A 25,877-nucleotide genomic window follows, 5' to 3' on the forward strand; every position below is an offset into this window, starting at 1 on the left:
TGCCAATGGACCATCAGGTCAGCTAAGGAAGTATTAGGCCTCCTGGGCCCTGGAAATTGGCACAACAAACTATGCCAGTATCTCTTGGCACAACACACTACCCCGTGCCCGGTCACCAAAAAAAGTCCTGCAGAGATACTCATGGGTCGTCGGCTCCGTACAAACCTGGACCGACTGCACCCCAGCTATGCCACCGAACAAACCTCTGTCACACACAACCACACCAGAACTTTTACTGTGGGAGAGCCAGTCTTTGCCCAGAATTATGGGACCCAAGGTGGCTGCCAGGACACATCATACAACTAACTGGGCCCTAATCGTATAGGGTCCAGCTCGATGATGGTCGAATGTTGCACCGACATATAAACCAGCTCAGAAGGAGGCTCCCAGATGCAGCCAATCAATGACCAGGGCAGGCCCAATCCTACCCTGGGGAAACACCACACCTAGAGGCCCTTCAAGTTCAGCTGGAGCCAATCCAAGCACCCACAACTGAAGCGTTTTCAGTGCCAAACTTACCTGGAGAATTTGGCTCCTCCTTCTTCAGCTGCTGCCCCAGAACTGAGACGATCAGGGCGGAGACAATGGCGGCCAGCATACCTGTCTGACTACGCATGCACCATCTAGGAGGAGAGGGGTGTTAAGTCCTCAGGGCTACGCCGCTGCTTAAAGGCTTGCCGGCTGCAGGGTGATTCTGATTGGTTGCAATGTGAGCAAAACGTTGGTGAAAGAATGCAGCTCTGCCATTGGTCTGCCCATCTGACAGCTCCTACATAAATAACTGTCAGACAGCAAATGTTGTTGCCTGTATGGGAGTTGCCTTGTTTTGGCTGTTATTGTTAGCAATAAAGGTTGTTTCCTAGCAGCCTGCCTAACTTCAGTTCTTGCCTGCCTAGTTCTCCAATTAGAACAATTACTTTAAATGCAAATTTAAAATATACTTTTGTAAATATACATTAATTTAGTTAATTTCTGCAAAATATATCTACCCATTTTCCCGCTGCATAGAAATACTACATGACTTCTAAGTAATAAAAGGACTGAGGCAGGACCAAATCATTAAACAAAATAGGGGAGATTTGTTTTCATAGATTATTTTAATCCCACCTTTTAAATATATAACTCAAGATAGTGAATGTATCTGCATCCTCATTCTCCACAACTATTCTGTGAGGTGGATTGGGAAAGAGAGAATAACTGGCACAAAGTTATCCAGTTGGTTTTCATGCCTAAGGGAACCCTAGGACTCCTGGTTTCTGCATCAACACTTTAACCACTCAATTGGCTCTCAATTGTTTCTTAACTGGTGAACCCTAGAAGTGTCTATATATCCCTTCTGGAAATGCTCCAGAAGATGGTTCAACATAATGGGACTCTCTGTAGCATCCAGTTTCTGCTGCAGCCATTTGCTGCACGTTATGCTGCAGCCACTTTTTCTTTTAAGTGAACTTTTTCTTCAGTGCAAACAAGCTGCAGAAAGCTTTTCTTTGCTTTTCTCTACTACTCAGCCTGGCAGGCACTTAACAGAATTAAGTAACATATTCTATTTCCCTTTTCCAGGCATGCAGTAAAATTAGCAGCTGAAGGGGTTAAAAGAGATTGAGATTGGAGGTCAGAGGTTAAGAGCATTTAGTTTCAGCACCTAATTGGGGGATGGAGCTCAAGATGGCGACCAGGTGAGTAGCTCTGAGTTTAAGCTCTCCATTTTTAACAATTACTTTGGTACTTTTATTCTCTGTTTCTAATTTTTAAATCATTTAAGTTGTATCACCTAAGAGGCCATCTATCTTCTCCAGCTGTAATTTCAAATCAATCAACTTTATTATAGCCATTAACTAGCAAAATGAAAAAAGAGGAGAAAATAGGGTTTGAAAATCCAGAACATTCAATAATTAATAAAGAGGAGTGATACATAAAAAAGAAATGCTAAAAAATATCATTCTTATTAGCTAAAACTAACCTAGAATTATAGACCCCTTCTCAAATTTGAGGAAGGTACCATACAATAGCTAACATTAAAAAAAAAGTGGTTATGCTGGGGCAACCAGATATAATTTAATAATCCTTACTCTGGGATTTAAGAATAGGGAAAAGGAAGAAGAGACAGCATATCCACTCTGCAATACAGATTTCAATCAAGCCTCTGATTAGTAAGTAGTAAGTAATTTAGAATCAATTCTCTCATTAAGTAGATATAATTCCTTGGAGTAGTATATACAGGTGGAAGTAAGCCAACAGTTTACAGAATTTTCTTCTTCCCTGATAGAGAATGCCTGCCTCCTGCTGTCTGTTCAGCAGCTGTCATGCTTATGCAGGATGGAAATGATACCAACTTGACTTCCGACTCCTTTTAGTGCAGTAGAATAAGGTAACGACATAAAACTTCAAGTTTTTACTTTTATATAATATATGCTAGCCGTTTCTATAACAACAAACTTATCTAATCAGCAAAACCCCAAATCTTATCTCCAGCACAAAGTTCAAAAGCAGTTTCTAAGCAGAAACAAAATTGTGTTTTGTTCTTTAATCAAAAGCAGTCAATTTAATCATCTCTGCTAACCCCGTCAATTTTTGAAGCCATTTGTCCATTGTGGGAATCAAAGTAGCCTTCCATTTTTGTGCATAAAGTATTTTTGGTGCCATCAACATATATAACATCAAATTTTCAATTTTATTAATCAATTACATCTAAAAGGAAAAAACTTTGACCTTTTAATTTCAATTTAAAATAAAATTGACTCATTAAAAGGTTTCTTATAAAGTATGCTGAAAAGAACCAACAGCAGAAACCACAAAAACTTCTGTTGCTCACACCAAAAAAAAAACAAAACCCAGCATGAGATTAACAGGGAATTTAGAGCTAACCCCATTTCTGAATCAATTAGAAGAAAAAGCAACAACTGTGGTAGGTTTAACACTCAAACAGAAAAAAGGACAGAGAAGACAAGTGAAACTGTTACTTATAGACCAAACAGATCACTTTGCCAGATCTCCAGAGTGAATTGACGGCGATGGGGCCTTTAAAAGGCAGCTGTCCTGACTTTGAGCCAGCTGCTTCACTGCAAACGCTCTGATAGACATTACTACTTGCGGAATGGCTGCCAAATAGAAGGAATGCATGTAATTTTTGCTAACATTTAAGCCAGGGGTCTTCAAACATAGCAACTTTAAGACTTGTGGATTTAAACTTTGCCGGCTGAGGAATACTGGGAGTTGAAGTCCACAAGTCTTAAAGTTACTACGTTTGGAGACCCGTGCTTTAAGCAATCTAATGTCCCTAACATGCTTCTTAAAATGAAGTCTTTCTGTTTGAAGAAAGCTAGTTTACTTTTGAATCAATTTTCCAAAGAGGGCATTACCACTTAAAAACCTAATATGGTATTGGTAAGACAGATAACCCTGGGGTTGCTTAAGAGAAACGGACATTGCTGATAAAGCACAGAATTGCACGCACAAGGGGGGAAAAAATGAAAAGAGGGAAAGACGGACTTTGGAGAGATGAGAAAATTTGGAAATCAAACATTTATTTGGATGCAAAGTTTATTCTGGTAAATTCTGCTTTGTAGTGTGGGCTGTGTGCAGCTTCCTTTATTATGACGGAGAGACAGGCATGGCACAGCACCTCAGCATTTTTCTCTTTTTCCCTCTACATCGTTATAACTTTTGTAAACTATTCTTTTGTCTTCTCAGCTATCCTATTGCTTCATTGCTGTGCTGCCCCAAGAGGAATTTGTACATCATCTGCCTGACACAGAAGCATTCCAGAATTGTTAGCATAATGCTGGTCAGTGAAACGTATATGTTTTACTATTAAAATCTTAAGTGGGTTGTGATAACAAGTTTACTGGGTGTCATCTTTGTCCCTTAATATGGCATCTAATAGGGTGAAAGAGGGGAGGAAAAGTAAAATTTACAATATTTGATAGAGCGTCCATGGACAAGTATAGTCTATCTGACACAGGAAAAAAATGCAACCTTTCCTCTGGAAACAATCCAGGAAATAATAAATATTCTCAGATGCAAATAGTCCTATCACAATATGGGGGTCAGCTTTGCAGTTTTACTGTTATGCTAATCTCTCTTGATTTATCTTCTCTAGAGGAGAAAAAGGGAGGTGGGGTGAGGTGGAAATCTACCTAACATTGTCTGAATATGTAATTAAGCCTAACAAGATTTGAGAGCCAACAATGGTTAATTATGTGCAACTAAATTTGGAATTTTTTCTATATTTTGCTTTGTAAATTAATTTGGTTTTTATAGAATGTGTTTGTACTTTGGAATTAAATCATTTACAGGTATTTTACCAACAAGGAAAAATATGCGGAATTATGGCAAAAAGAAAGTGTGCAGTTTGGGTTCTGGTGAACTGTGGCACATACTTTCTTCACTTTTTGTGATATTTTTTTTTAGGGACCTATTGCAAGAGGTTGATATCCAGGTGACTTACCAGATTCAGAAACTGGGAAGAACCCAAGTCAACACCCATATTTAAGTCTCCTTTTAAAGCTGGTTTATCTTTTTCTGGCTATGGGAAGCTGCTCATCTCATCAATGCAATGGAAATGCCTAGGAGAGAAAGTTCCATACATACCCCATGGGTGGAAAGAAAAACCTGCTTTCTCCTGATAGAGACACAACTAAGTGTTATAGGAACAGACCTGGAAAATGCCCAAACACGCCTGAATGGGAACTCAATAGCAATAGATAAATGGTTAGCCTCACAATGATGGTTAATTATTATCTTTTGATTCAATAGACTTCAATAGGAACCTGTCAAGAGAAACTACAGCCACTTTGGGAATAGTTCTCCATAATACTGAGAACTATATGGAAATGGACTTGGGTAGCCTTCATCAACCACAATGCCTGCTTTTTTTATTATGCTTTTCTTGTGGATCACTACAGATGCTGAAAAGACCAATCAACATTTCAACTACAAGGTTACCATCGCTGCACTGCCCTATACTGTATTCAACCTCCAGTAAATACTTGCAGAAGACTGGGCATAGCAGATTGTGAGGGTTGTAAGTTATGGAGATAATTGGCCTTATTTACATTTACATTTTCTTTCTGAAAGAATTTCCTGCTCCATAGAACAGAGGGACTACATGACATAGAACATGTTACACAAAATAGCAATGTTACACCATGATCACTTATTGAGTTAGAAGGATACACAACCTATGGAGTGCGTCCCTTTGTTGAGAGTTCCTTAATATTTCATGACCCTGCCTTTCTTGATACATCGTATTGGTCAATCACTAGAATGACTCATGAAGATGTAAATGTCTTGATGTTTACCTTTTTTCTTGATATGGACGACATATGCATATAATCAGCTTTTAGGATGATATCACAACCGTTATTGCATTAATCAACACAGTCAAATCCTCTGATTAAATGGAAATACCCCTTCTATTCTGTGTTATGTTGGTAGTTACCTAGTTTAGGGTTGCTGAATTAGCACTTGTTCTTCTCAATATTCCTGCATCATTTGAAATCTATGCCCATGTTATACCAATGCCATTAGCAGACTACAAACTGAAGTCTAGTTTTGCCTATTACCAGAGTCAAGGTTTTGGATTTGTGTGTGGGGTGGTGGTGGTGGTGGTTGTGGATTTTAACTTACGGTGTTTTTCATATTGTATGTGTTGATTTTTTTTTCCTTCATTTTTAAATTTGTATTACTTTGTGGTTACCAACTTGATATGGTTGAAATCATTTTTTGGTGTTTCATTTTGATTGTTATATTAGGGGTTTTGATTTGTTTGTTATTACTCATATGCCTGCCATGTATACTGCAACTTTTGAAAGCTGCTTTCCACAAGAAATCTATTACTTCTTTTCTAGACTGAAATTAATGTGCATTCAGTCTCTGCTACTGTTGATCCAAATTCCTTAAGTTTTTGTTTGCCAACATTTTCTTTTTTGATCCTGCTGAAGGAGTTCATTTTGTTTTGCCCTTTAACCTCAAATGGGGGAAATGAAGGCCACACAGAATGGAGTTTTAGTACCAACAACATAGACTTTGTAATATTGTTGTACTTGCTGATTAACATAGGTGTATTTTAATTTGACTTACTGTTCTCACTTTGTAAATGATGTTAATAGTTTAATTGATAACTTCTAGTATTGCTAAACTATGAAAAGGAGAGGTTTTGTCCTGTCCAATCAATTTTTCCCTTGCATTTTCATTGATGGGTTAACTGTAAGAGGGACTGAAAGCTGATGATCTGGGTTCCCACTTTGAACTAGAGGAATTCTTTTGAGTCAGGATGAATGACAAAGTACTTTTTACTCAGTTCCATCAATATCCCCAAGAACCAGTCATAAATCCCCTTTAATATCTCAGCATTTAAAAATATTTAAAATTGTAGTATAAGGGATTGTCTCTTTTACAAACTAAGGGATTGTCTTTTTTACAAACTAAATTTAAATTTAATGAATGGATCTATCAGCAGTGATTTCTCTGGTGAATTCTTCCATTGGGCTGGCTCAAGACCTTCCCTAATTGATTGCACTCTAATCTGATTACTTTTGTACAAAAATTATCTAGATAATAAACCTGATAGCGATCATCTTCAAAGTATCACAGTCGTAAAGCCTTTGTTAATTGTTTTATGAAAACATATCCCACTCCAATTCTGGAATCTGATCTAGAGGTGAGGGTGATCTGCATTAAATAGATCCAACAACTTAGTGAACAAATCTCTCAGCTGCTTCTATTGCAACTCCATACTATAGTTAAGAGTTCTGAGAATTCTGCCTTGCAGATGTTTGCCCAACTGATGCAGCTACTCCACCAGTGCTTTCTACCCAGATATCAAGGAAGAGAGGAGATCAAGAGGTAGGATCTATTACTCCCAATCCTGGTTCAATACAGAACATTTTGAGTTCAAAAGTAAAGCGATCAGAGAATTTAAGTTATACAAAGAGAACCCAGAGGAGCATCCATCCAAGATTTTATACTCCTGAAAAAATAGTATAAACCCTTTCTATAAAACCAGAAAAGAGAGTTCACAAGAATTTCCTGGCAGCTATTGATAACATCTCAAGCCAGGAACTCAATTTTGGCACCTGATAACCTCTCACCCATTTGATAAGCTCCTGGCACTCCCTTATTTTATATCTATTTCTGTATGGCAGGATCACCTTAGGGCATTATATTCACAAGAAGAATTTGTTAATTTCAACTTCAATCTCAATACCAACTTGCTACCAAATTGAATTCCAGGTACTAGTGCTGAAATATGACACTTTTTTGATTTTATAATATTTAGTTTATTCAAGAAAAATTAAAATACAAAACACCAAAATATTGAAAAAAAGAAAAAGAAAAAACACAAGGCATTAAAAAGTGTCTTAAAAAAGATTAACACATATAAACACTGCATCCTCCCTACCTGAATGCTGATTAATATAACAATATTAATCTTCCACCCCTTGCAAAACAGGCCAAAGGAATTTTATATCAGTAACAAAATAATTAAGAGGAAAGACAATAATAATAATATATAAACAGATAAAATAATAAAAATAATAACAATAATGAAAAAAACACAAGATTAAAATTCTAAAACCCTTTGTTAACAAACTGTTATTGTAATCAACTTGTAGAAAATTTACCACAGCTTCAATCCAAAATCATTCCCAAAAAATAAACCTAATTGATTTTAGATCAAATATACATGTTTGTTTCTCAGTGCCATCTCTTATCAATTGTTGATTAGTTAAATACAATAAATCCATTCTCCAATGCCAAACTACCTTCCCTCCAAAATCCAAAGATCTTTCCCCAATTAAATGTAATAGGTTTCCCCACTCACTTTCAAACTCCTTTAAAAAATCCATATATCACTTATCCACCCAGAGAATTCTCTACTACTCTACGAAAACACCAAATTCATGTTTCTTCCCAGCCATTTTGCTGCTAGGAAGCAAAACTCCTCTTGGCTTTGATTTTCAACAGTCTGCATTGTTTCTAGGTCCATGTTATTTTCAAAGGGTCCTCTTGTGAGATTAAAACATTTAAAGTGGGTTTTCCCAAGATGTGTTCCACTGATTTTATAAATTCATCAAACGAATTCAAGTAGAGATTGCATGTATATCCTTTTCTCTCCCCCGCCCCATGTCAGCCTCCTCTTCTTTGTAATCTGATATTTTATTCAGTGAATAAAATCTACAGCCAACCCACAGAACAGGGGAAAATACATTTCTCTCTCTACAGAGAGAGAATAATTTCTGATTGTTTTGGTCTGAGTTAGTAAAATACCAGATTCCCTGTGATAAATATTCAGTAAAATATATTCCAATATAGACAATTTCTCCATCCAGAAACATGTGCTATGTTTCTATAAATAAATTGGTGAAAGCAACCCAATAAATGAAAAAGAAAACAGAAATAAGAGATAGTCTAGCAGGGGTTGAAATAAATCAGCATTCAGCCAGACAATTGACATTTAAAAATAAAAAGCAAACGGCAAAAGTGAAAGTTAAAAGTCCTGGCTTGCTTATGAAGATGTCTACTGGTCAGAAGAGGGGTAAAAGGCCCTTGACTTTTCAGCTGCACCCTCACAGGGAGTTGCAATGTTCAAGATCCCCCCTCCCGGGTGGGTCCACAGCTATCCAAAAGCCACCTCCGATCATTCCTAAGTGCCCCCATCAAATCCAGGAGGCAAGGCTGCCAAAGTACCAGCTCTGGTAACAAACACATCAGATTGTGGTTAAGAGAAAGAAAGGCTCTCACCCTACAACAGCAGTCTTTGAAATACGATACTGATTAATCAGCTAAAATCTGGTAAACTAAAGGCAATGGTTTTATTACACCTGAAATACTATGGAATAATCTGGAATGCTGGACTCCTATTCTTGCTTCCTGGTTTACTTACATTGATTGCACTGCACAAACTCAAGAATCCATTACTGTGTCCATTCACAAAAAGACTACACAAGACCTACCCGCTAATTATAGGTCTATCAGCTTCTTAAATATAATAAGTAAGCTCTATGCTAGATATTTATTCAACAAACTAGGATAGGATGGTCTTTCTGATGTTTGTCTTCTGATAAGAGAAAAGTTATTAGCATTAATTAGTATTTAGTTTGTCTCTCCATGAACTCCAAACAACCTTATGATTTTTTTTCTTTATTAACATTTTAAATTTAATGCAAGATCTGCTTTCATCAGACTTGTTTAAATGGATGTATGTGTTATCAACTGTAATATGTTTAACTCCTGTTTAACTCCATTTAGCTGATTTACTATGAAAAGGAGAGGTTTTGTCCTGTCCAATCAATTTTTCCCTTGCATTTTCATTGATGGGTTAACTGTAAGAGGGACTGAAAGCCGACGATCTGGGTTCTCACTTTGAATGAGAGGAATTCTTTTGAGTCAGGATATTCTAAATAAATCATAATTAAATGATGTTGCTATCTCAGTCTGTTTCATTGGAAAGATTGAGGCACAAGTCTAGGAAGCCATATTTGGCAATTACTCTCTATCTTTTTTTCTTTCCTTTGATTTTTAAAGTTTACTTAACTTTATTGTATCCATCTTTTTTTCCCTTCTTCTCTCTTCCCCTCTCATCATTTGTACCTAGCCATGTTTCTCTGAAAATACGACCTACCCCCAAAACAAGTCCTAGCCCGATTATCACACTTGTGCCTAATAAAAGTCCTACCCCCCAAATAAGCCCTAGTTAAGCCCTGCCCACTATCTGGTTATAAGAGGTGGGGCAAGGTGCAGGCATAAAAATCAAGATGGGTGGTGGGGTGGAGCTGCCCCACATGCCCCACACCATTTAGGATCACTGCAGCCAGGTCTCCCACGCCCTGATACCTGTTACACAGCTGCCTGACTTCTTCTGCAGCCGCTGGCGGCCACTTGTGGCTGGACATGTGGCGCATTGTGCCAGTGGTGCCATTCGTGGCAGAATGCTGCATGGTTCATCATGCTGGTGCTGCTGTTTGTGGCAGAATGCCATGAGGCTTGTTACACTGAGGCCATGACTCACGCACGCAATGGCATAATGCACCATGCAACCTCCTGCTGCAGGCAGTGGCACCGACGCAACGAGCCTCGCATGTCCGGCTGCGAGTGGCACCACTGTCGTAATGAGCCTCACAGCATCTTGCCATGAGTGGCACCACCAGTATAAGCCATGCAGCATCTGTCTGTGGGCAGCCGCAAGCAGCCACAGATAAGTTGGGCAGAGGTGCAACAGGTGTTGGGACATGGGAGACATGGCTGTGGTCGTCCTAAGGTAAGCAGGTAAGATATCCCCCGAAAATAAGACCTGGTCCTTATTTTGGGTCAAAAAAGATCAGGTCTTATTTTTGGGGAAACATGGGTAGTTGCTGGCTACTCTCGATGGTTGCAGGGTACAACAACTTTCTCCTGCTCAGCTATATCTTAGATAACCAAAATGTAGATTTTAATAAACTCAAAGCAATTATATATAGCAGTGATGGCTAACCTTTTCCGGACCGAGTGCCCAAAGCACGCGCAAACCCCCAAGATGCAATGCGTGCGCACCCTCCGCATGCCCCCTGCCCCCCACATGCCTCCTGCCTCGTGTGCATGTGTGCCCCCATATGAACATGCAGTCTCCTGCAAGCGTACATGGTTCCCCCATATGCCCCCCCATGCATAAGTGCCCCATGCATATGTGCCCCCACGCATGCATGCATGCAGCCCGCATGTGCCCCACCCCCCACGCATGCGTAGCAGTGACCCAAAGATCAGCTGGCTGGCGGGAGGAGTGAGTGCATTGTGCCGGAGCTGAGTTGGGGTGATGGCTCACATGCCCACAGAGAGGGCACTGTGTGCCACCTCTGGCACACGTGCCATAGGTTCGCCATCACTGATAAATAGGAAAAGTAAATTGAAAATGAGAGAAGAACTGGAGAAGAGAAGAAGTAGCTAAGACTGCTGTATAAAAAGTGACTATTTGAAAAAAAAGCTCTGTAAAAAAGGACAAATTATGAAGAAAGATCCTGTATCAACAGTTTTGAATTGCAGGGGTGGTGCTCAGAATTTTATTACCAAACTGTAAAGCTCTCAGAGATCTCAGATTTGGCTAATCCTCTGCAAATGAGAAAAAACTATATTTTGTTTAGCAATTTGTTTAGCAATTTACAAGTACTCTAACAGTTAAGAGTTGCAGAGTTTTAAACAAGCTAGAAGTGTTCTTGGAGTGTTACTTTGTACCTGAGTATGGGCACTTCCTCATGGATATTTTAATATTTTTAATACTTTCCTTGAGTTGGCAGGAAATTATGTTCATATAATTTGAGCTGCTGTCATGGCTAAGCAAGCCCTCTACATTTATTTTGGCTTGAATTGCAAGAGACAGCAAATAAGATGCTGTGTTTGGTTAAAAGTGAAGAGTAGCCTTAAATCCAGGGGTGAAATGCTACCGGTTTGCTCTGGTCCAGGTGAACCAGTAGCACTGCGTGGCTTGGTGAATCGGTAGCGGCGGCAGCGCGAGGCTCCACCCACCTGACCGGATGTTGTTACTTCCTGGTTTTAACCAGGAAATAATCTGTTTTTTACCCTCTGTGCATACGCAGAAGGCTTTGCGCATGTGCAGAGGTTCTACAATTGGATCTGACGATGACGCATGCATTTCTGAACCGGTAGGGAAGGTAAATAGATTTCACCCCTGCTTAAATCTATTTACTTGTTTACATTATCAGGCAGCAACAATGATTACCTATATAAGCATGACAAAACCCTTTGAGTACTTTGCTTATGTTTTGCTCTATTATATCTTGGAATTACAGAAATGCATATAATAAAAGTTTATATTGTTAAAAATGCAACATGCAACAACTTCCTAGATCAGTATTGTTCTTGCTAAAATGTGCATCACTGAATGCCCTTAGTATATTTTGCTTAAATATTCTTTCTTCCCAATTTCCTCTTGCTTTCACCAATACAGGAAATCATTCAGTATTTTCTTGTGTTGCTATGTTACTTGCAGGATGAAGAATCTTTGACTACAAAGGAGCCTCAAGTTTAGAAGAAGAAAAAAAAAAATCTTTATTCCTTATATGGCATCAGTAGTCTATTGAGCACTGTGAATGGGCGATTGCACGTTATTATGCATGGTTGTTTCGTGCAGTCAAGGAGCTTGGAACACTACCAGGAAATTGCAGCCAGTTTCTAGCAAAAGGGAGCATTTAAAGGAGAAGCAGATTCTTTAAATTCACTACCAGGAAATTGCAGCCAGTTTCAAGTAAAAGGAAGCATTTAAAGGAGAAGCAGCTTCTTAAATCAAGGGCATAAGTATGGGAAAATCAGGTAGGTAAATGATTATATTTTAAATTGTTCATAAATTTGTTTGTTTTGCCCCATATCTTCATATGTACTGTACATTGTTAAAGATTATGCATTCAAAATGATCTGTACCCTTAGATTGGAAGGAATTTCTAGCAAAGATCATAGTTACATGTAAAATATGGTGGCATTTGAATTTCAAGAGTGGGTAGTAGTTAAAAGCTGATTTGTAGAATCCTACCAACCAACCAATCCCCATTTATCTTAGAGACACATGCTTAGTTTTGTATTAATTATTGTTGTGGAAAGATTTGATTAATGCTGTAAGAGAAATAGTGAATAGTAAGAATATCTGCCAGTTCAGATGATTGCTTGTATATTGTTTGTAGAATTAGCAGCTGTTCTGGATGGTGTAAGATGAAGCAAAACATTCTTATTTCTGATTATGTTGTTTCAACAAATGGTAGCCTATTTCATTTTTTAAATATTTTATGACCTATGTATTTATTTTGCAGTTTTTATAGCCCATCTTACTCAGACAACCTTAAAAATTCCGAGCAAATTACACTGTGAATAAAATAAACACATTAATCTACAAAAGTAATAATAGATAAAAAAGCAAAATTATTAAACTCAATAGTAATAATAAATTAACCCCTACCTCTATCAAGATAAATTACCAAAAATTTTAATTAGGGTTGAAGGTCTAATGAAATAAAATTGTATTTTAAGGAACCTCTAAAATCATGAAAGAAGAAACTTTATAGGACTCTCAGATTCTGGAAACAATGTAATTTTTATAGAAGCTGCTCTAAATTTAACATATTTTGTTTTTGTGATGAATATTATCTTAGATTAGACATGCAATGCAAAAGACATTTAATTCCCTGAAAATGGTTAATATTCCTGACTGCTGATTTTAGGCTTTGTCTGATTATCACATTTAATTTCTGACAAGGCTTTTAAATATTGTTAGTGGCAATATATTGCAGCTGGCTTCTTCATCATAAGAAATGTAGTAATAACACATTTAATTAGATTAGATTTAATATGCTGGCCATTCCAGAAGACACTGGGTGATTAACACCCCCCTTCCCCAAAACAATTAAAAAAGTTAAAACTGACATAAACAGACAGCCTTCTTGACCAAAGACCAAAGCCTGGTTGCCTATAGAGACCAAAACTGCTAGAACAATAAACAGTTCAACAATGCCTCCACAAAGCCAAACAAATGCATTAACTCCATTAATTATGATACTGTCACAATCTTTCAGTAATAAAGATTATGGCCAAATAATGGCATTTCAGTTCAACGTCATCTAATGTTATTTGGCCACACAGAAGATTTTTGTAAGAATTATGGTTACTGAAGTTGGATAGGCATGAGAGGAGGCTGTATGTATCAATGCCATCTTGAAGCCTACTTTGGTGGAAAATATAATTTTTTTCTGATAAAGTGCTAAATGGGTGGTACATATAATCCCTTTTTTTGGTGAAGGGAAATATGTATTATGAGTTCAGCAGAGAAATCCAGTCCATATTGCCTGATAATTTTCCTTCAGTTTCTTTCATTACTCATTCCCATAACTAATTACTTCATGAAAAGTAATACAGTAATAGCAGTATATGTTTAACTACATTCTATGCATCTTTTCAGTTGTACTTTTCAACTGAGGAAAATAGCTCGGGAATCAAAATGATTTACAAGTAGTCCTTGATTTACAACAGTTCATTTAGTGACCATTCAAAGTTATAATATCACTGAAAAAATGACTTATGACCATTTTTCACACAACCATTATAGCATCCCTATGATCATGTGATCAAAATTCAGATGCTCGGCAACTGTCTCATATTTATGATGGTGGCAGTGTCCTGGGGTCATGTGATCACCTTTTGCAAACTTCTGACAAGCAAAGTCAATAGGGAATTCAGATTCATTTAACAACCATGTTACTATTTTAACAACTGCAATAATTCACTTAACAACTGTGGCAAGAAAGGTCGTGAAATGGAGCAAAACTCACTTAACAAATGTCTCACTTAGCAATAGAAATTTTGGGCTCAAAGTTGAGGAATACCTGTATTTGCCTAGCCTAGACAATGCTTAATGTGGGGCTAGGTGACCTGAATTGATGGACTTACATATTGAACCTCTGAATGCCTTTATTCTTTTAGTTTGGATAATGTCCCCTTACTGCTTTGTTTTCTAGGAGTGTTCTTAGTTTAGCAAAAGCAAAATGCCACAATTTACCTTCAAAAGAACAGAAGTACAACTCCTTTTTTTTAATTAAAAACCATAAAAAAATAAATGAAATAAACTATTATATTCATATTTTAAGTGTGTACAAATTTAGAGTATCCTTTAAGAATATTGTATATACTTTCTGGAAACCTCAAACCCACGCCGAAGTGCAGAGTTTAGGAGAAAATGTATACAATAATTTCATGTAATTTTTTTGTTTAACAAATATAAACAGGATAGAACATATAACTAAACTCATGAAAACTAAACAGCTACACTTATAAACATTAATCTTCTTAACTAGAAATGGGAACCTCATTCTCATGTTTTTGGCTGTTGGTTTTGATGTTGCAATCTTAAACCATTCTTTCTTTAGTTCTGCAGATAAAAAAAGTGACCTTTTCCTTTCCCACTTTCCCAGCTGTACTGGGTTGTTTTTCCAGAACCCACGGAAAGCTTTGAAAAATGAGTTAATTTAATTTGCAAGTGGGTAGCTAATAAATAAGCTAGCAAACACATCTGCCTTTCTAAACTGATAGTGGCTGAGAGGAGAGAGTGAGAAGCCTCTGAGTCAGCAGAGAGGAAAATGTATCTTATGACTGCAGTGCAGGGTGGGGCAAATTGTGCCTCTATGTTCAACAAATACACTTTGTTTGTTTAGCAATATAATGTTTGGCTGAATGAAAAGAAACAAATTCTGTATTTTATTATCAAGCTTGCTATTTCAAGCACAGCTGAAATATTAGGAATGAAAACTGGATTCTGCTTTCTATAACCGAAGAAACGTGTTTCAGAGAGGGAGAATAAAGGGATCACTTTAGAAGCAAAAGGTTTCCATCTAGAGCAGAAAATTGAAAAAAGAAATTTAACAAGTGGGTCTGTGGTGACATTGGAATGGGTGTGGAAAAAAATTCCACTGGGAAATTTTGGGGAAGCCATTGTGAGAAGCTATTGTTTAATCTTACTTATGTTGTCCCCCCATTATTATCTGACAGGACTCAGCATGTTATTAATTAATTGACAGATTTTTGCAGGGGATAATATGCTGCAGTTAGGTCTATGAACATGGCCATTGTTTTGAGCCCTCATTAGAATCCTGCATCAATAATGCCTGTTAAGCTTAGCACCTGGTCTACAGAGCCAGGGGTGGGTTCTACTTACCTTTACTACTGGTTTGCAGCAGGGCCATGCGCAAGTGCAGAAGCTTTTGCACATACGCAGAAGTGTTTTGATGACGTCGGGGTCAGTGGGCGGAGCCTCCCGCCGGTTTTACTACTGCTTCTATAGAACTGGTGCGAACCATGGCCAACCCACCACTGTATAGAGCTCATGTCTTATTGGAAGCTGGCTTTTTCCATGGGCAAATATTCAAATCACTAGGACCTGATGGATTGCATCCTAAAATACCGAAGGAGCTAGCAGAAGAGATATCGGAACCACTGAGCCATATCTTTCAAAGATCTTGGAGAACTGGAGAATTATCAGAAGACTGGAAAAGAGTTGATATAGTTCTCATCTTCAAGAAAAGGGGAAAAAACCAGGGACTAATAAGCCTGACATGAATACTTGGGAAGATCCTAAAAAAGATAATCAAGCACCAAATCTGCAAGCAACTACAAGCAAGCAAAATTATAGCCAGTAGCCAACATGGGTTTGTCAAAAACAGATCATGTCAAACAAATCTTATTTCATTCTTTGGCAAAGTGACTGAATTAGTGGACCAACAAAATGCAGTGGACATAATATACTTGGACATAGTGCACTTGGAGATAATATACTTGGATTTGACAAAGTTGATCACAACTTATTTCTTGCTAAGCTAAAAAAATGAGAGATAGCATCATCAGCAGATAGGTTTGTAACTGGCTGACAAACGCACTCAATGTATAATCCTTAATGGAACTACATCCACATCAGTGGTGGGTTCCTCCTGGTTTGGCCCGGTTCCGCCGAGCCGGTAGCGATGACGATATGACTGCTGATGTCCACCACATGTGGTAGTATGAGCCCGGGGTTTGGTTACACTTCCAACACTTGGCAGACATATTCTTAAACATTTTAGCTAATCTTACTGGAGGAAGTGCCATCTATAAAACATTTTGTATAGGTTTTCTTTATATGCATGGACGTTGTCAATTTATAGTTTCTATCCCACAACTTTTGCCATTTGTCAGATTCTGTAGAATACTCTAAAGTTTTTAGTCCATGCTATCATGGTTACTTTTACTTGCTCCTCTTCCATTCTAATAGTCAGTAGATAATTATAGAATATTTTTATTTTTTTTTATTTTTTTTTATTTTGATTTATATGCCGCCCTTCTCTGGAGACTCAGGGCGGCTTACAATGCGCTAAGCAATAGCCTTCATTCTTTTGTATATTTATACAAAGTCAAGGTAGGTCCTCAATTTACCTACCTTAGAAAGGATGGAAGGCTGAGTCAACCTTGAGCCTTGGCGAGATTCGAACCTGCAGTAATTGCAGGCAGCTGGTCTTAATAACCAGTTTAATAACAGGGTGCCTTAGACCACTGTACTACCAAGGCTCTTTTTAATTAGTTTCTCCTCCAATCCCATTAAGATTTGATCCAATCCTGTTGGTTATTTATAAAAACCATATGTTTTAGCATCTTTATAATATCTAGATTGTATCTGTACATGCGGCCACCATGCTAAGTCTATACCTTGGCTATTCAATTCCTGTTTATTTTTCAATTCCCCCTTCTCATTAAAAATATCTTTGTATCTTACAATTATTATGCAGCATTCTTAACAACCATGTCACTCATTTCACAACTGCTTCTCTTCACCATGATGACAAGATAGGGCAAAAATGTAAAATGTGAGGACAGTCGTAAGTTCGAGGACTGGTCAAAAGTGCGAGGACCAATCAAAAATAACTTTTTCAGCCCTCTGAGTAGTCCATATGCACAAAAGGACTAACCAGAGGGCTGAAAAAAGTCATTTCTGACAGGTCCTCGCACTTTTGACTGGTCCTCACACTTATGACCATCCTCACATTTATGCCCATGCAGCATTCTTAACAACCATGTCACTCATTTCACAACTGCTTCTCTTCACCATGATGACAAGATAGGGCAAAAATGTAAAATGTGAAGACAGTCGTAAGTTCGAGGACTGGTCAAAAGTGCGAGGACCAGTCAAAAATAACTTTTTCAGCCCTCTGAGTAGTCCATATGCATAAAAGGATACAGCAATAGAGAGGGATGAAGGAAGGGAAGGGAAATTAGAGTAGGAGTGAAGGTAAGAGGGGGAGGAAGAGAGGAGGAGAAGGAGAAAGGAAGAGGAAGTAGGGAGGAGAAGAAGAGGGGGGGAAGAGAAAGTAAGAAGGAAAGAAAAGAGAGAGGTGGTAGGTTTGAGGAGAAAGATTGCTGTACAATAAAAAAGATGAAAGGGAAGAAAGCCAATCCCAAACAAATATAAAGATATTAAGATAAAGAATGAATGGTTAAACTTTAAAGAATAAAAGAGAACAAATATGAATAAATAGACATGGTTGTTAAGAATGCTGCATGGGCATAAATGTGAGGATGGTCATAAGTGTGAGGACCAGTCAAAAGTGCGAGGACCTGTCAGAAATGATTTTTTCAGCCCTCTGGTTAGTCCTTTTGTGCATATGGACTACTTAGAGGGCTGAAAAAGTTATTTTTGACTGGTCCTCACACTTTTGACCAGTCCTCGAACTTACGACTGTCCTCACATTTTACATTTTTGCCCTATCTTGTCATCATGGTGAAGAGAAGCAGTTGTGAAATGAGTGACATGGTTGTTAAGAATACTGCACGGGCATAAATGTGAGGATGGTCATAAGTGTGAGGACCAGTCAAAAGTGTGAGGACCTGTCAGAAATGACTTTTCAGCCCTCTGAGTAGTCCCTATACACATAGCCATGGCCACCCGGTCACATGACCAGCTAGCCACGCCTACCCAGTCACATGGCCTCCAAGCCACGCCCACACAATAAGTCACGCCCACAATGGTGTCCTTCTTACCAATGTTAAAATCTGTTCACCTTACCCTATACACATAGCCATGGCCACCCAGTCACGTGACCAGCTAGCCACGCCCACCCAGTCACGTGACCAGCTAACCACGCCCACAAAATAAGCCACGCCCACAATGTCCCTCTTTACCAATGTTAAAATCTGGTCACCTTAAAGTAAGGGCAGCTGCTTGGTAGTATCCCAGTTTGACAACCCAAAGCCTCCTCTATTAGTAGAGTCTTGTAGTAGTTTTAGCTTAATTCTTGCCTTTTTACCTTGCCAGATAAATTTGGATACTATTCTATTTAGTTCTTTGAAAAATTTCCTTTCTAGCTTTATTGGGATTGTTTGGAACAGGTATAACAGTCTTGGTAAGATATTCATTTTGATGATGGCTTGTCTTCCTAACAATGATAGTTGCTTGTTTTTCCACTTTTCCAAATCCAGTTTAATTTGCTGTGTTAGTTTTAAATAGTTTTCTTCTCTCTTCTTTTACTATCTGAATGTGTATCTTTTCCATTAGGTCTTTTTTTCTGTTTATCTGTAAGGTTCTTAACTAAGATTTTAGTTTTCTTTTTATTTATTTTTAATCCTGCAACATCACCATAGTCTTCTATTTTCTTTATTAATTTGAGTCCCGTTTCTTGCAGTTCCTCTATGATAAATACCAAATCATCTGCAAAAGCTTGTAATTTGTATTTTTCCTTTTTTTATCTCCATGCCTTTTATTTCTATATCTTGGAGGATATTTCTATTTAATACTTCCAGCGTCAGAATAAATAGTAAGGAGGACAATGGAAATCCTTGTCTTGTGCCTTTTTTAACATTAATGTTTTCTGTTGTGTCCCCATTTACAAACAGTTTTGCAGTCTGCTTAGTGTATATTGCCTTGATCATATTAATAATTTCCCCCCCAAATTCCATATATTTTAGTTGCAGTATCATGAATCGCCAGTTTACATTATCAAATGCTTTCTGCGCATCCAGAAACATCAGAGCCATTTGTTTTTCTGGGTGTGCTTCATAATATTCCAATGTGTTCAAAATTATTCTCATGTTGTTTTTAATTTGTCTATTTGGCAAGAAACCATTCTGGTATAAATGTATACATTTATTTAGGAATCTCTTCAATCTTTCAGCTATTATTGATGTGTAAATTATGCAATCCACATTTAAAAGTGAGATAGGTCTATAGTTTTTAATCTGTGATAAGTCTGCTTCTTCTTTTGGTATGAGAGTGATACTTGCTTCCATCCAAGATTTTGCTTCTAACAAGACTTCATTGTAAACTTCCAGCATTAATAGTCCCAGGAAATCTTGCAGTTGTTTATAGAATTCTGCCAGTAGGCCATCTGGTCCTGGTATTTTATTCTTCTTCTGTCTCTTAATTGCCTCTGTTAATTCATTGGTATCCTTTCATTTAATGTAGATCTTATTTCTTCAGAATTTTAGGCAACCTGGCCTCTTCTAGGTATCATTTTATTTTATCCTCTGATAGTTCCTCTTGGTCGTACAGATTTTCATAGTAGTTCTGAATTATTTTTATTTTTTGCTGTCATTTTGATGCTGTAATGTACCTTTCTCGTCTATCAAACTTTGTCTCTGTTTTTTCCCCCCTTTTTGTATGTCAACCATCTTCCTGGTTTATTGGCATTTTTGAAGAAATTTTGTTTTATACTCTTAATTTTTCATCCCATTCATTTCTTTTTCGAGTAACCTCAGTTTGTGCTTTATTATTTCCATTTGATTTTTGAGCATCTTTTCTTGGGGCTTTTTCTGTAGTTTCATTCTAGACTGTTGTACTCTCCCTCCAGTGTTTTTTGATGTTGCTTCTTTTCCTTATTTTTCCTTCTTATATAAGATATAGCTAATCCTCGAAAGTACGCCTTCGCTGTGTCCCATATGTTTTGTAATAAGATCTCTTCCTTTCTACTTTCTTTAAAGAAGGACATTTCTTTTTCTGTTATTTGTATAAATTCTTTATCTTTTAATATAGATTGATTCAACATCCATCTCACTTTTTTCTTTTATCCTTTCCATTTAATCCTAACTGAGTTGTGGTCTGCCCATATATTTGGTTCTATTTTTATTTCTTGTACATTAGTACTTAGTTCTGATGACATCCATGCCATATCTATTCTTGACCAGGATTGATGACTAATTGAGTAGTATTTATATTGGTTTTTCTCCAAATTAACTCTATAATTTAAAAGAAAGCTTATAAAATGATACACCATTGGTATTTAACACCTGATAAATTGTCAAGAGTGTATAAAGTATTTCAAATGTATGTTGGAAACGTAAATGTAAAGAAGGAACTTTTTACCATCTTTGGTGGACATATGATAAAGCAAAAAAAAAAAATGCCAGGGTTATGATTCACATTTTAATACAGAAGATTCTTAAAATGAAGATAGAAATCAAACCCGAAAATTTTCTTTTAGACTTAATGACAAAGAACTGGAAAAAAAAACCCTGTTGTCATTCTACAAATTGACAGCAGCAAGAATACTTTATGCAGAAAAATGGAAAGTTATTTTAATTCCCACAATGGAAGAATGGCTAGAAAAACTCCTAGGGGTAGCAGAAATGGCAAATGAACTGCTTTAATCAAGGAAAAGAATACATCTAACTTTGTTTCTATTTGGGAACTGCTTCTAGATTTTATACTTGAAATAGGAAAAAATGAGTCTCCCCCCCTCATGGCTTGTTGAAGAGACAGGAGATTATTTTTCTCTTGCCAATGAACAATGATTTTGTTATTTGGTGACTTCTCTCCCCGTTTTTTGAAGGGGAGTCAAAGAATACTCCAAGACAATGTTCAGACAATCATGGACAGATGGCAAAGGAATGAAGGGGTGGAGGTTTGCAATTCTCGGTAAGGAGCAGTAGAAAGATTTGATTTCTTGCTACCTTTTCCCTTCAGATGCTTGTCTTTCTTAAAACAGCTAGGTTTTAATTGCATTTTTTCAAGTTTTACATTTCTTAATTTATGACTAGTTGAGTTCTGATCTATTTTATAATCCCTTACTGAACTTTTACACTTTTTTCCTGTTCTTTCATTGTTTATAATTAAATTCAAAATTATTTAAGGAGTAAGGAAGTAAATAAAGAAGTTGTGGTGTATTTTATATTTACACAAGATTATGCTATAAATCTTGCTCTTTCTTTTTTTTTCTAAAAAAAGACCCTTGATATTCATCTCTTAATTTTTGATGGGAAAATTCCTCTTTTTTTAATCCTGGGGGGGAAAGAAAGCTTTTCCCTATGGAAGCTGTTACTTATCTATATTTTTATTCCTGAAGAGAAAACCAAAAGTGTTTATTATGCCTTTGAAAGGAGATAAATCATTTTGGGAAACAATTGAAAAAAATCCTCCATAATTTATGGAATTTGCAAATATAAACAAAAATTTGATTGGTCAATAATGATTCTGCAAATTCAAAAGCAGGAAATTACAGTTGGATTTGCAATTTGAGCAATTGGAATTTGATTTGTTGCTGTCAGATGTGAAAATGAAAATGTTTGGTTTGCCAGAAAAGATTGAAAAGAATAAGCAATTCTGAGATAATGGATGTAACTGAGGATGGACTGGCAAGAGGAATGCTGTGTTGTCAAGGAAAATTATTCAACAGTGGATGCTGTTGCACACATATTTACAACAGAGACTAATGAATTTGGAAATGAGATGCAATTCTTGGTAAAGTTTCCAGAGAAAAACTTAAGGAAAGGTTTCACTACTATGAACAAGAGTATTTGACCCTGGGCTCAGAATGATCTGGGTGACAAATAAGAAACCATGTAGATTTTCTAGAGTAAATTACAATAACAGACTGTTAACAGAGGGCTTGAAACTTTTAACTTTCCTATCATTTAGCTTGTTAACTTCTTTTCATTTCACATATATAATTATGACAGGTTCATTGGGTTGCAAATAGATGTAGAAGTTTATAAATTTTGGACCTACTTTTTTAATTCACATTTTTTCAATGTTTTTGTTTAGTTTTGTTCTGTCTGTGTTCAATTTTTTGGGGGGGTATTTGAAGTTTTAATCTTTTAAAATAAATAAAGTAGTTACAAAATAAAGAAAAAACGAAATAAAAAAGTTCAAAATTTTACTTAAAATTCAAAACATCAAATATAATATGTAAAATATTAAATTACATTTTACTTTGCTGTCGTGTGTATTTTTTATTTGACTGTGCAGCTTTGATCAATTCTTTGTGTTTAAGGAATAATTCTTTAATTTCAGTACAACGTTGAGAAATATTAAAAAATATACAAAGTTCACTTCGAACTGATGATACAAGCAGTCAGTTACATTTGTCAGTCCACAAATTTCCCATGACGCTGAAAATTCGTTCAACGTTTGCATTTGATACCGGAATTGATGCACAATACTGGAACAGTTTCAGTAAACTCGGAGCTGGCTCTTTCTTGAAAAAGTACGTCCACTTATCAAGGGATGAATCGCCCTGCAGTTGAACATAAACTTCTTCTAAGGCAGAAATTTCATCAAAGAGAGTGTTGGGTGGAAGTTCTTCTTGCCATGGTGATAATAACCAGATGTTCATCATTTCTTCTAAAGTTGGAGGATTATTGCGATCAATTAGATTGAAACAACTTAGCGTCTCATATACTGAATCGGTGAAATTATACCACTTTTCTAGGTACGCAATGGCACTTTGATACACGTTGATGGCTTCTTTCTTGAACTTTTGCACGGCATTCTCAGGCAAATGTTTTTTACGTAAGGCAAATAAAACTTTCATTCCAAAAAACTGCTCATCGTATTTTTTTTTGCAAAGAATCACGCAGCTTACACATGATAATGTGAAGATCACATGCAAGAATTTTCTTGCTTTCCAGCTTCAGTAGGGTGTCTTGCATTATTGACATGAAGCAGTGCATGAAATATAAATACAATTCTGAAATTGTTAGTTCATCGTCCTTTGCGAATTCATTTTCCTGATCCGAAATAAGGTTCCAGGTAACTTTATGGCGCTCATCAGATCCAAGAGAAATAAAATACGATTTTAGAGGTATCCAGTTTAAAAGAAGTCTTTCGATCGCTTTAAACAAACTTAACCAATGTGTTGGAACATGGCGCAAAACTTCATGGAATTCTGACTCGCAAAACTCAAAAAATGATTTCAACTCTTCTTGTTTCTTCGCAGAATTTGAAAATTCGGCAAAAACCTTCAGCACTACATTTTTGATATCAAAAGATAACTGCTTTAATGCATTTTTTGCTCTGTTGTGTAAAATGTGATTATTGCAATGAGCATTTGATCTTTGTCTCATTCTAACCTATGAAAAAAAGACAAAACGCAATTCTTCTTATTCTCTTAGACTGTACAGCTTTAGATTACGTACCATTTCATCATAAAGCTTTTGAATAAAAAAAATGTCCACTATTTTGTGAAAAAAATAGTGAACATAATGTGAAAAAAGTGGACTGTCCGCTCAAATAGTGGACACCTGGCAACCCTAAGGGCAGCCTAAGACTTACCATATTTTTCGGAGTATAAGACGCTCTGGACTATAAGACGCACCTACCTTTTTTGGTGAGGAAAACAAGAAAAAGTAATCTGCCTCTGCCTCCCAGAAATTTTGCCTCGTTGCAGCAAACAGCAAATAGCCTGCTTTACTTTCATTTTCGTTTTCAGCATAGCTTGATTAGCACAAGAAAAAAAAAATCTGCTCCCAGTAATTTACCTCCTTGCAGCAAGCAGCAGAGGCTCGCGCAAAACACTGAGAGCAAAACAGCTGAGAGTTGGGAGGCTGATCCAATCAACTTGTGCTAATTAGGCTGTGCTGAAGCTGAAACAAGCTTTCTTCTTGCTGCCTGCTGCAAGGAGGTAAACTGCTGGGAGGCAGAGGCCAAAGGGTTGCGGCAGTGGGTGGGCATAAGATGCACCTAAATTTTCACCCCCTTTAGAGGGAAAAAGGTGCGTCTTATACTCTGAAAAATATGGTAAGTCAGCATGAAGTACAGAAAAATATTTATCCAAGAAGACCACAACCCCATCCAAAATGTCTTGTATTCTATATTTATATATTTGATATATTTTTCTCAAAAGAAAAGTTTTGTTTTCTATTACATTTCCTGCATTATTTCTAACTTGTTTCAGTTAATTTCATCTTAAATGTTGTCCCTTTTCCAGAATATTAGCTATCTTTTCTAGTTTTCTAAAATCTACTCAGTTCATGAGTATTTCTTCCATCTCTTTCTCCATTAATAAAAACATTGACAATTTTTTACTACTGGTTCTGTGGGTGTGGCTTATATTGTGGGTGTGGCTTGATGGTCATGTGACAATTATTTAGGATTTAGCAGAGGTAATGGTCTACCAGTCTTTTAACTGCTTGCAGAGCTGTACCAATCTACCCATTTATTTTTGCAGGCACTGGTCTACCCATTTATTTTTTGCAGGCACTGGTCTACTCATGTATTTTTGCAGGCACTGGTCTACCCATTTATTTTTGCAAGCACCGGTCTACTCATGTATTTTTGCAGGCACTGGTCTACCTAGATATTTTTGCAGGCACCGGTTTACTCATTTGTTTTCTTTTAACACTGATCAGTTATAGGGTGGCCCTTTGAAGCCCTGCAGCAAGAGTTTAAACAGTTTTTTTCCCTCTAGCTATCAGCTGGGACTCAGGAGGCAGCAATAGATTGGGGGTGGGGCCAAATAAAAGGTAAGAATAATGCGGGGGGTGGGCGGGGTGGGCAGAACCGGTTTGGTGATGTCATATCATCACCGCTACCGGCTCGGTGGAATTGGGCCGAACCGGGAGGAACCCACCACTGGACAAGTAACAGTAACAGTCCCAGGGCTTTAACTGATCTAATTCATTCCAGTTTGAGGAGGAATGTCTAATGAACAATTTTTAAGTACACTTTTCAAGTCACTTGTAGATCTGCCTCATAGCATGATTAGCATATTGTTCAACTCATACCTAACTAGCATGCTAATCAGAATATAATTCAACTGCTTTATGAAATTAATTTCTGTTATGCTAGCACAGTGATGGTTTTCTGGACCGAGTACCCAAAGGGTGTGCACACAAATGCGCACATGCGCCTGAACCCCCAAAATGCAATGTGCGCACAGCCCCCGCACATGCGCCCCGGCCTCCATGCATCTGTGTGCGCCCCCTGCCTGTACCCGTGCCCCCCCGCATGCATGGGCGGCCCCCTGCATGCGCCCTGCCCCTGCGCATGCACGGCAGAGACCTGATGACCAGCTGGCCAGTAGGAGGCATACATGCATGCGCGGCACAGCTGAACTGGGGCAACGCCTCATGTGCCGACAGACTGTGTGCCACCTCTGGCACACATGCCATAG

General features: G+C 37.4%; 1 protein-coding gene across 2 annotated transcripts in view; it reads left to right on the forward strand.

The window, feature by feature from the left end:
* GLIPR2 (GLI pathogenesis related 2) overlaps positions 1 to 25,877 on the forward strand; it is a 76,905-nt gene that overhangs the window by 22,775 nt on the left and 28,253 nt on the right. Inside the window, exons 2-5 of one of the 2 annotated variants that reach the window (XM_087894039.1) lie at positions 1,561 to 1,676; positions 2,267 to 2,368; positions 3,691 to 3,784; positions 11,984 to 12,303. In XM_087894039.1, the coding sequence (XP_087750165.1) occupies positions 12,291 to 12,303 (13 nt within the window). In that variant the 5' untranslated portion in view covers positions 1,561 to 1,676; positions 2,267 to 2,368; positions 3,691 to 3,784; positions 11,984 to 12,290. Of the gene's footprint in view, positions 1 to 1,560; positions 1,677 to 2,266; positions 2,369 to 3,690; positions 3,785 to 11,983; positions 12,304 to 21,322; positions 21,404 to 25,877 lie in introns of those variants that run through there. The other variant, XM_034416377.3, reaches the window with a different exon arrangement.

Source organism: Pantherophis guttatus, chromosome 4, assembly GCF_059756535.1.
Source record: "Pantherophis guttatus breed Tessera chromosome 4, ASM5975653v1, whole genome shotgun sequence".
Classification (NCBI taxonomy): domain Eukaryota; kingdom Metazoa; phylum Chordata; class Lepidosauria; order Squamata; family Colubridae; genus Pantherophis; species Pantherophis guttatus.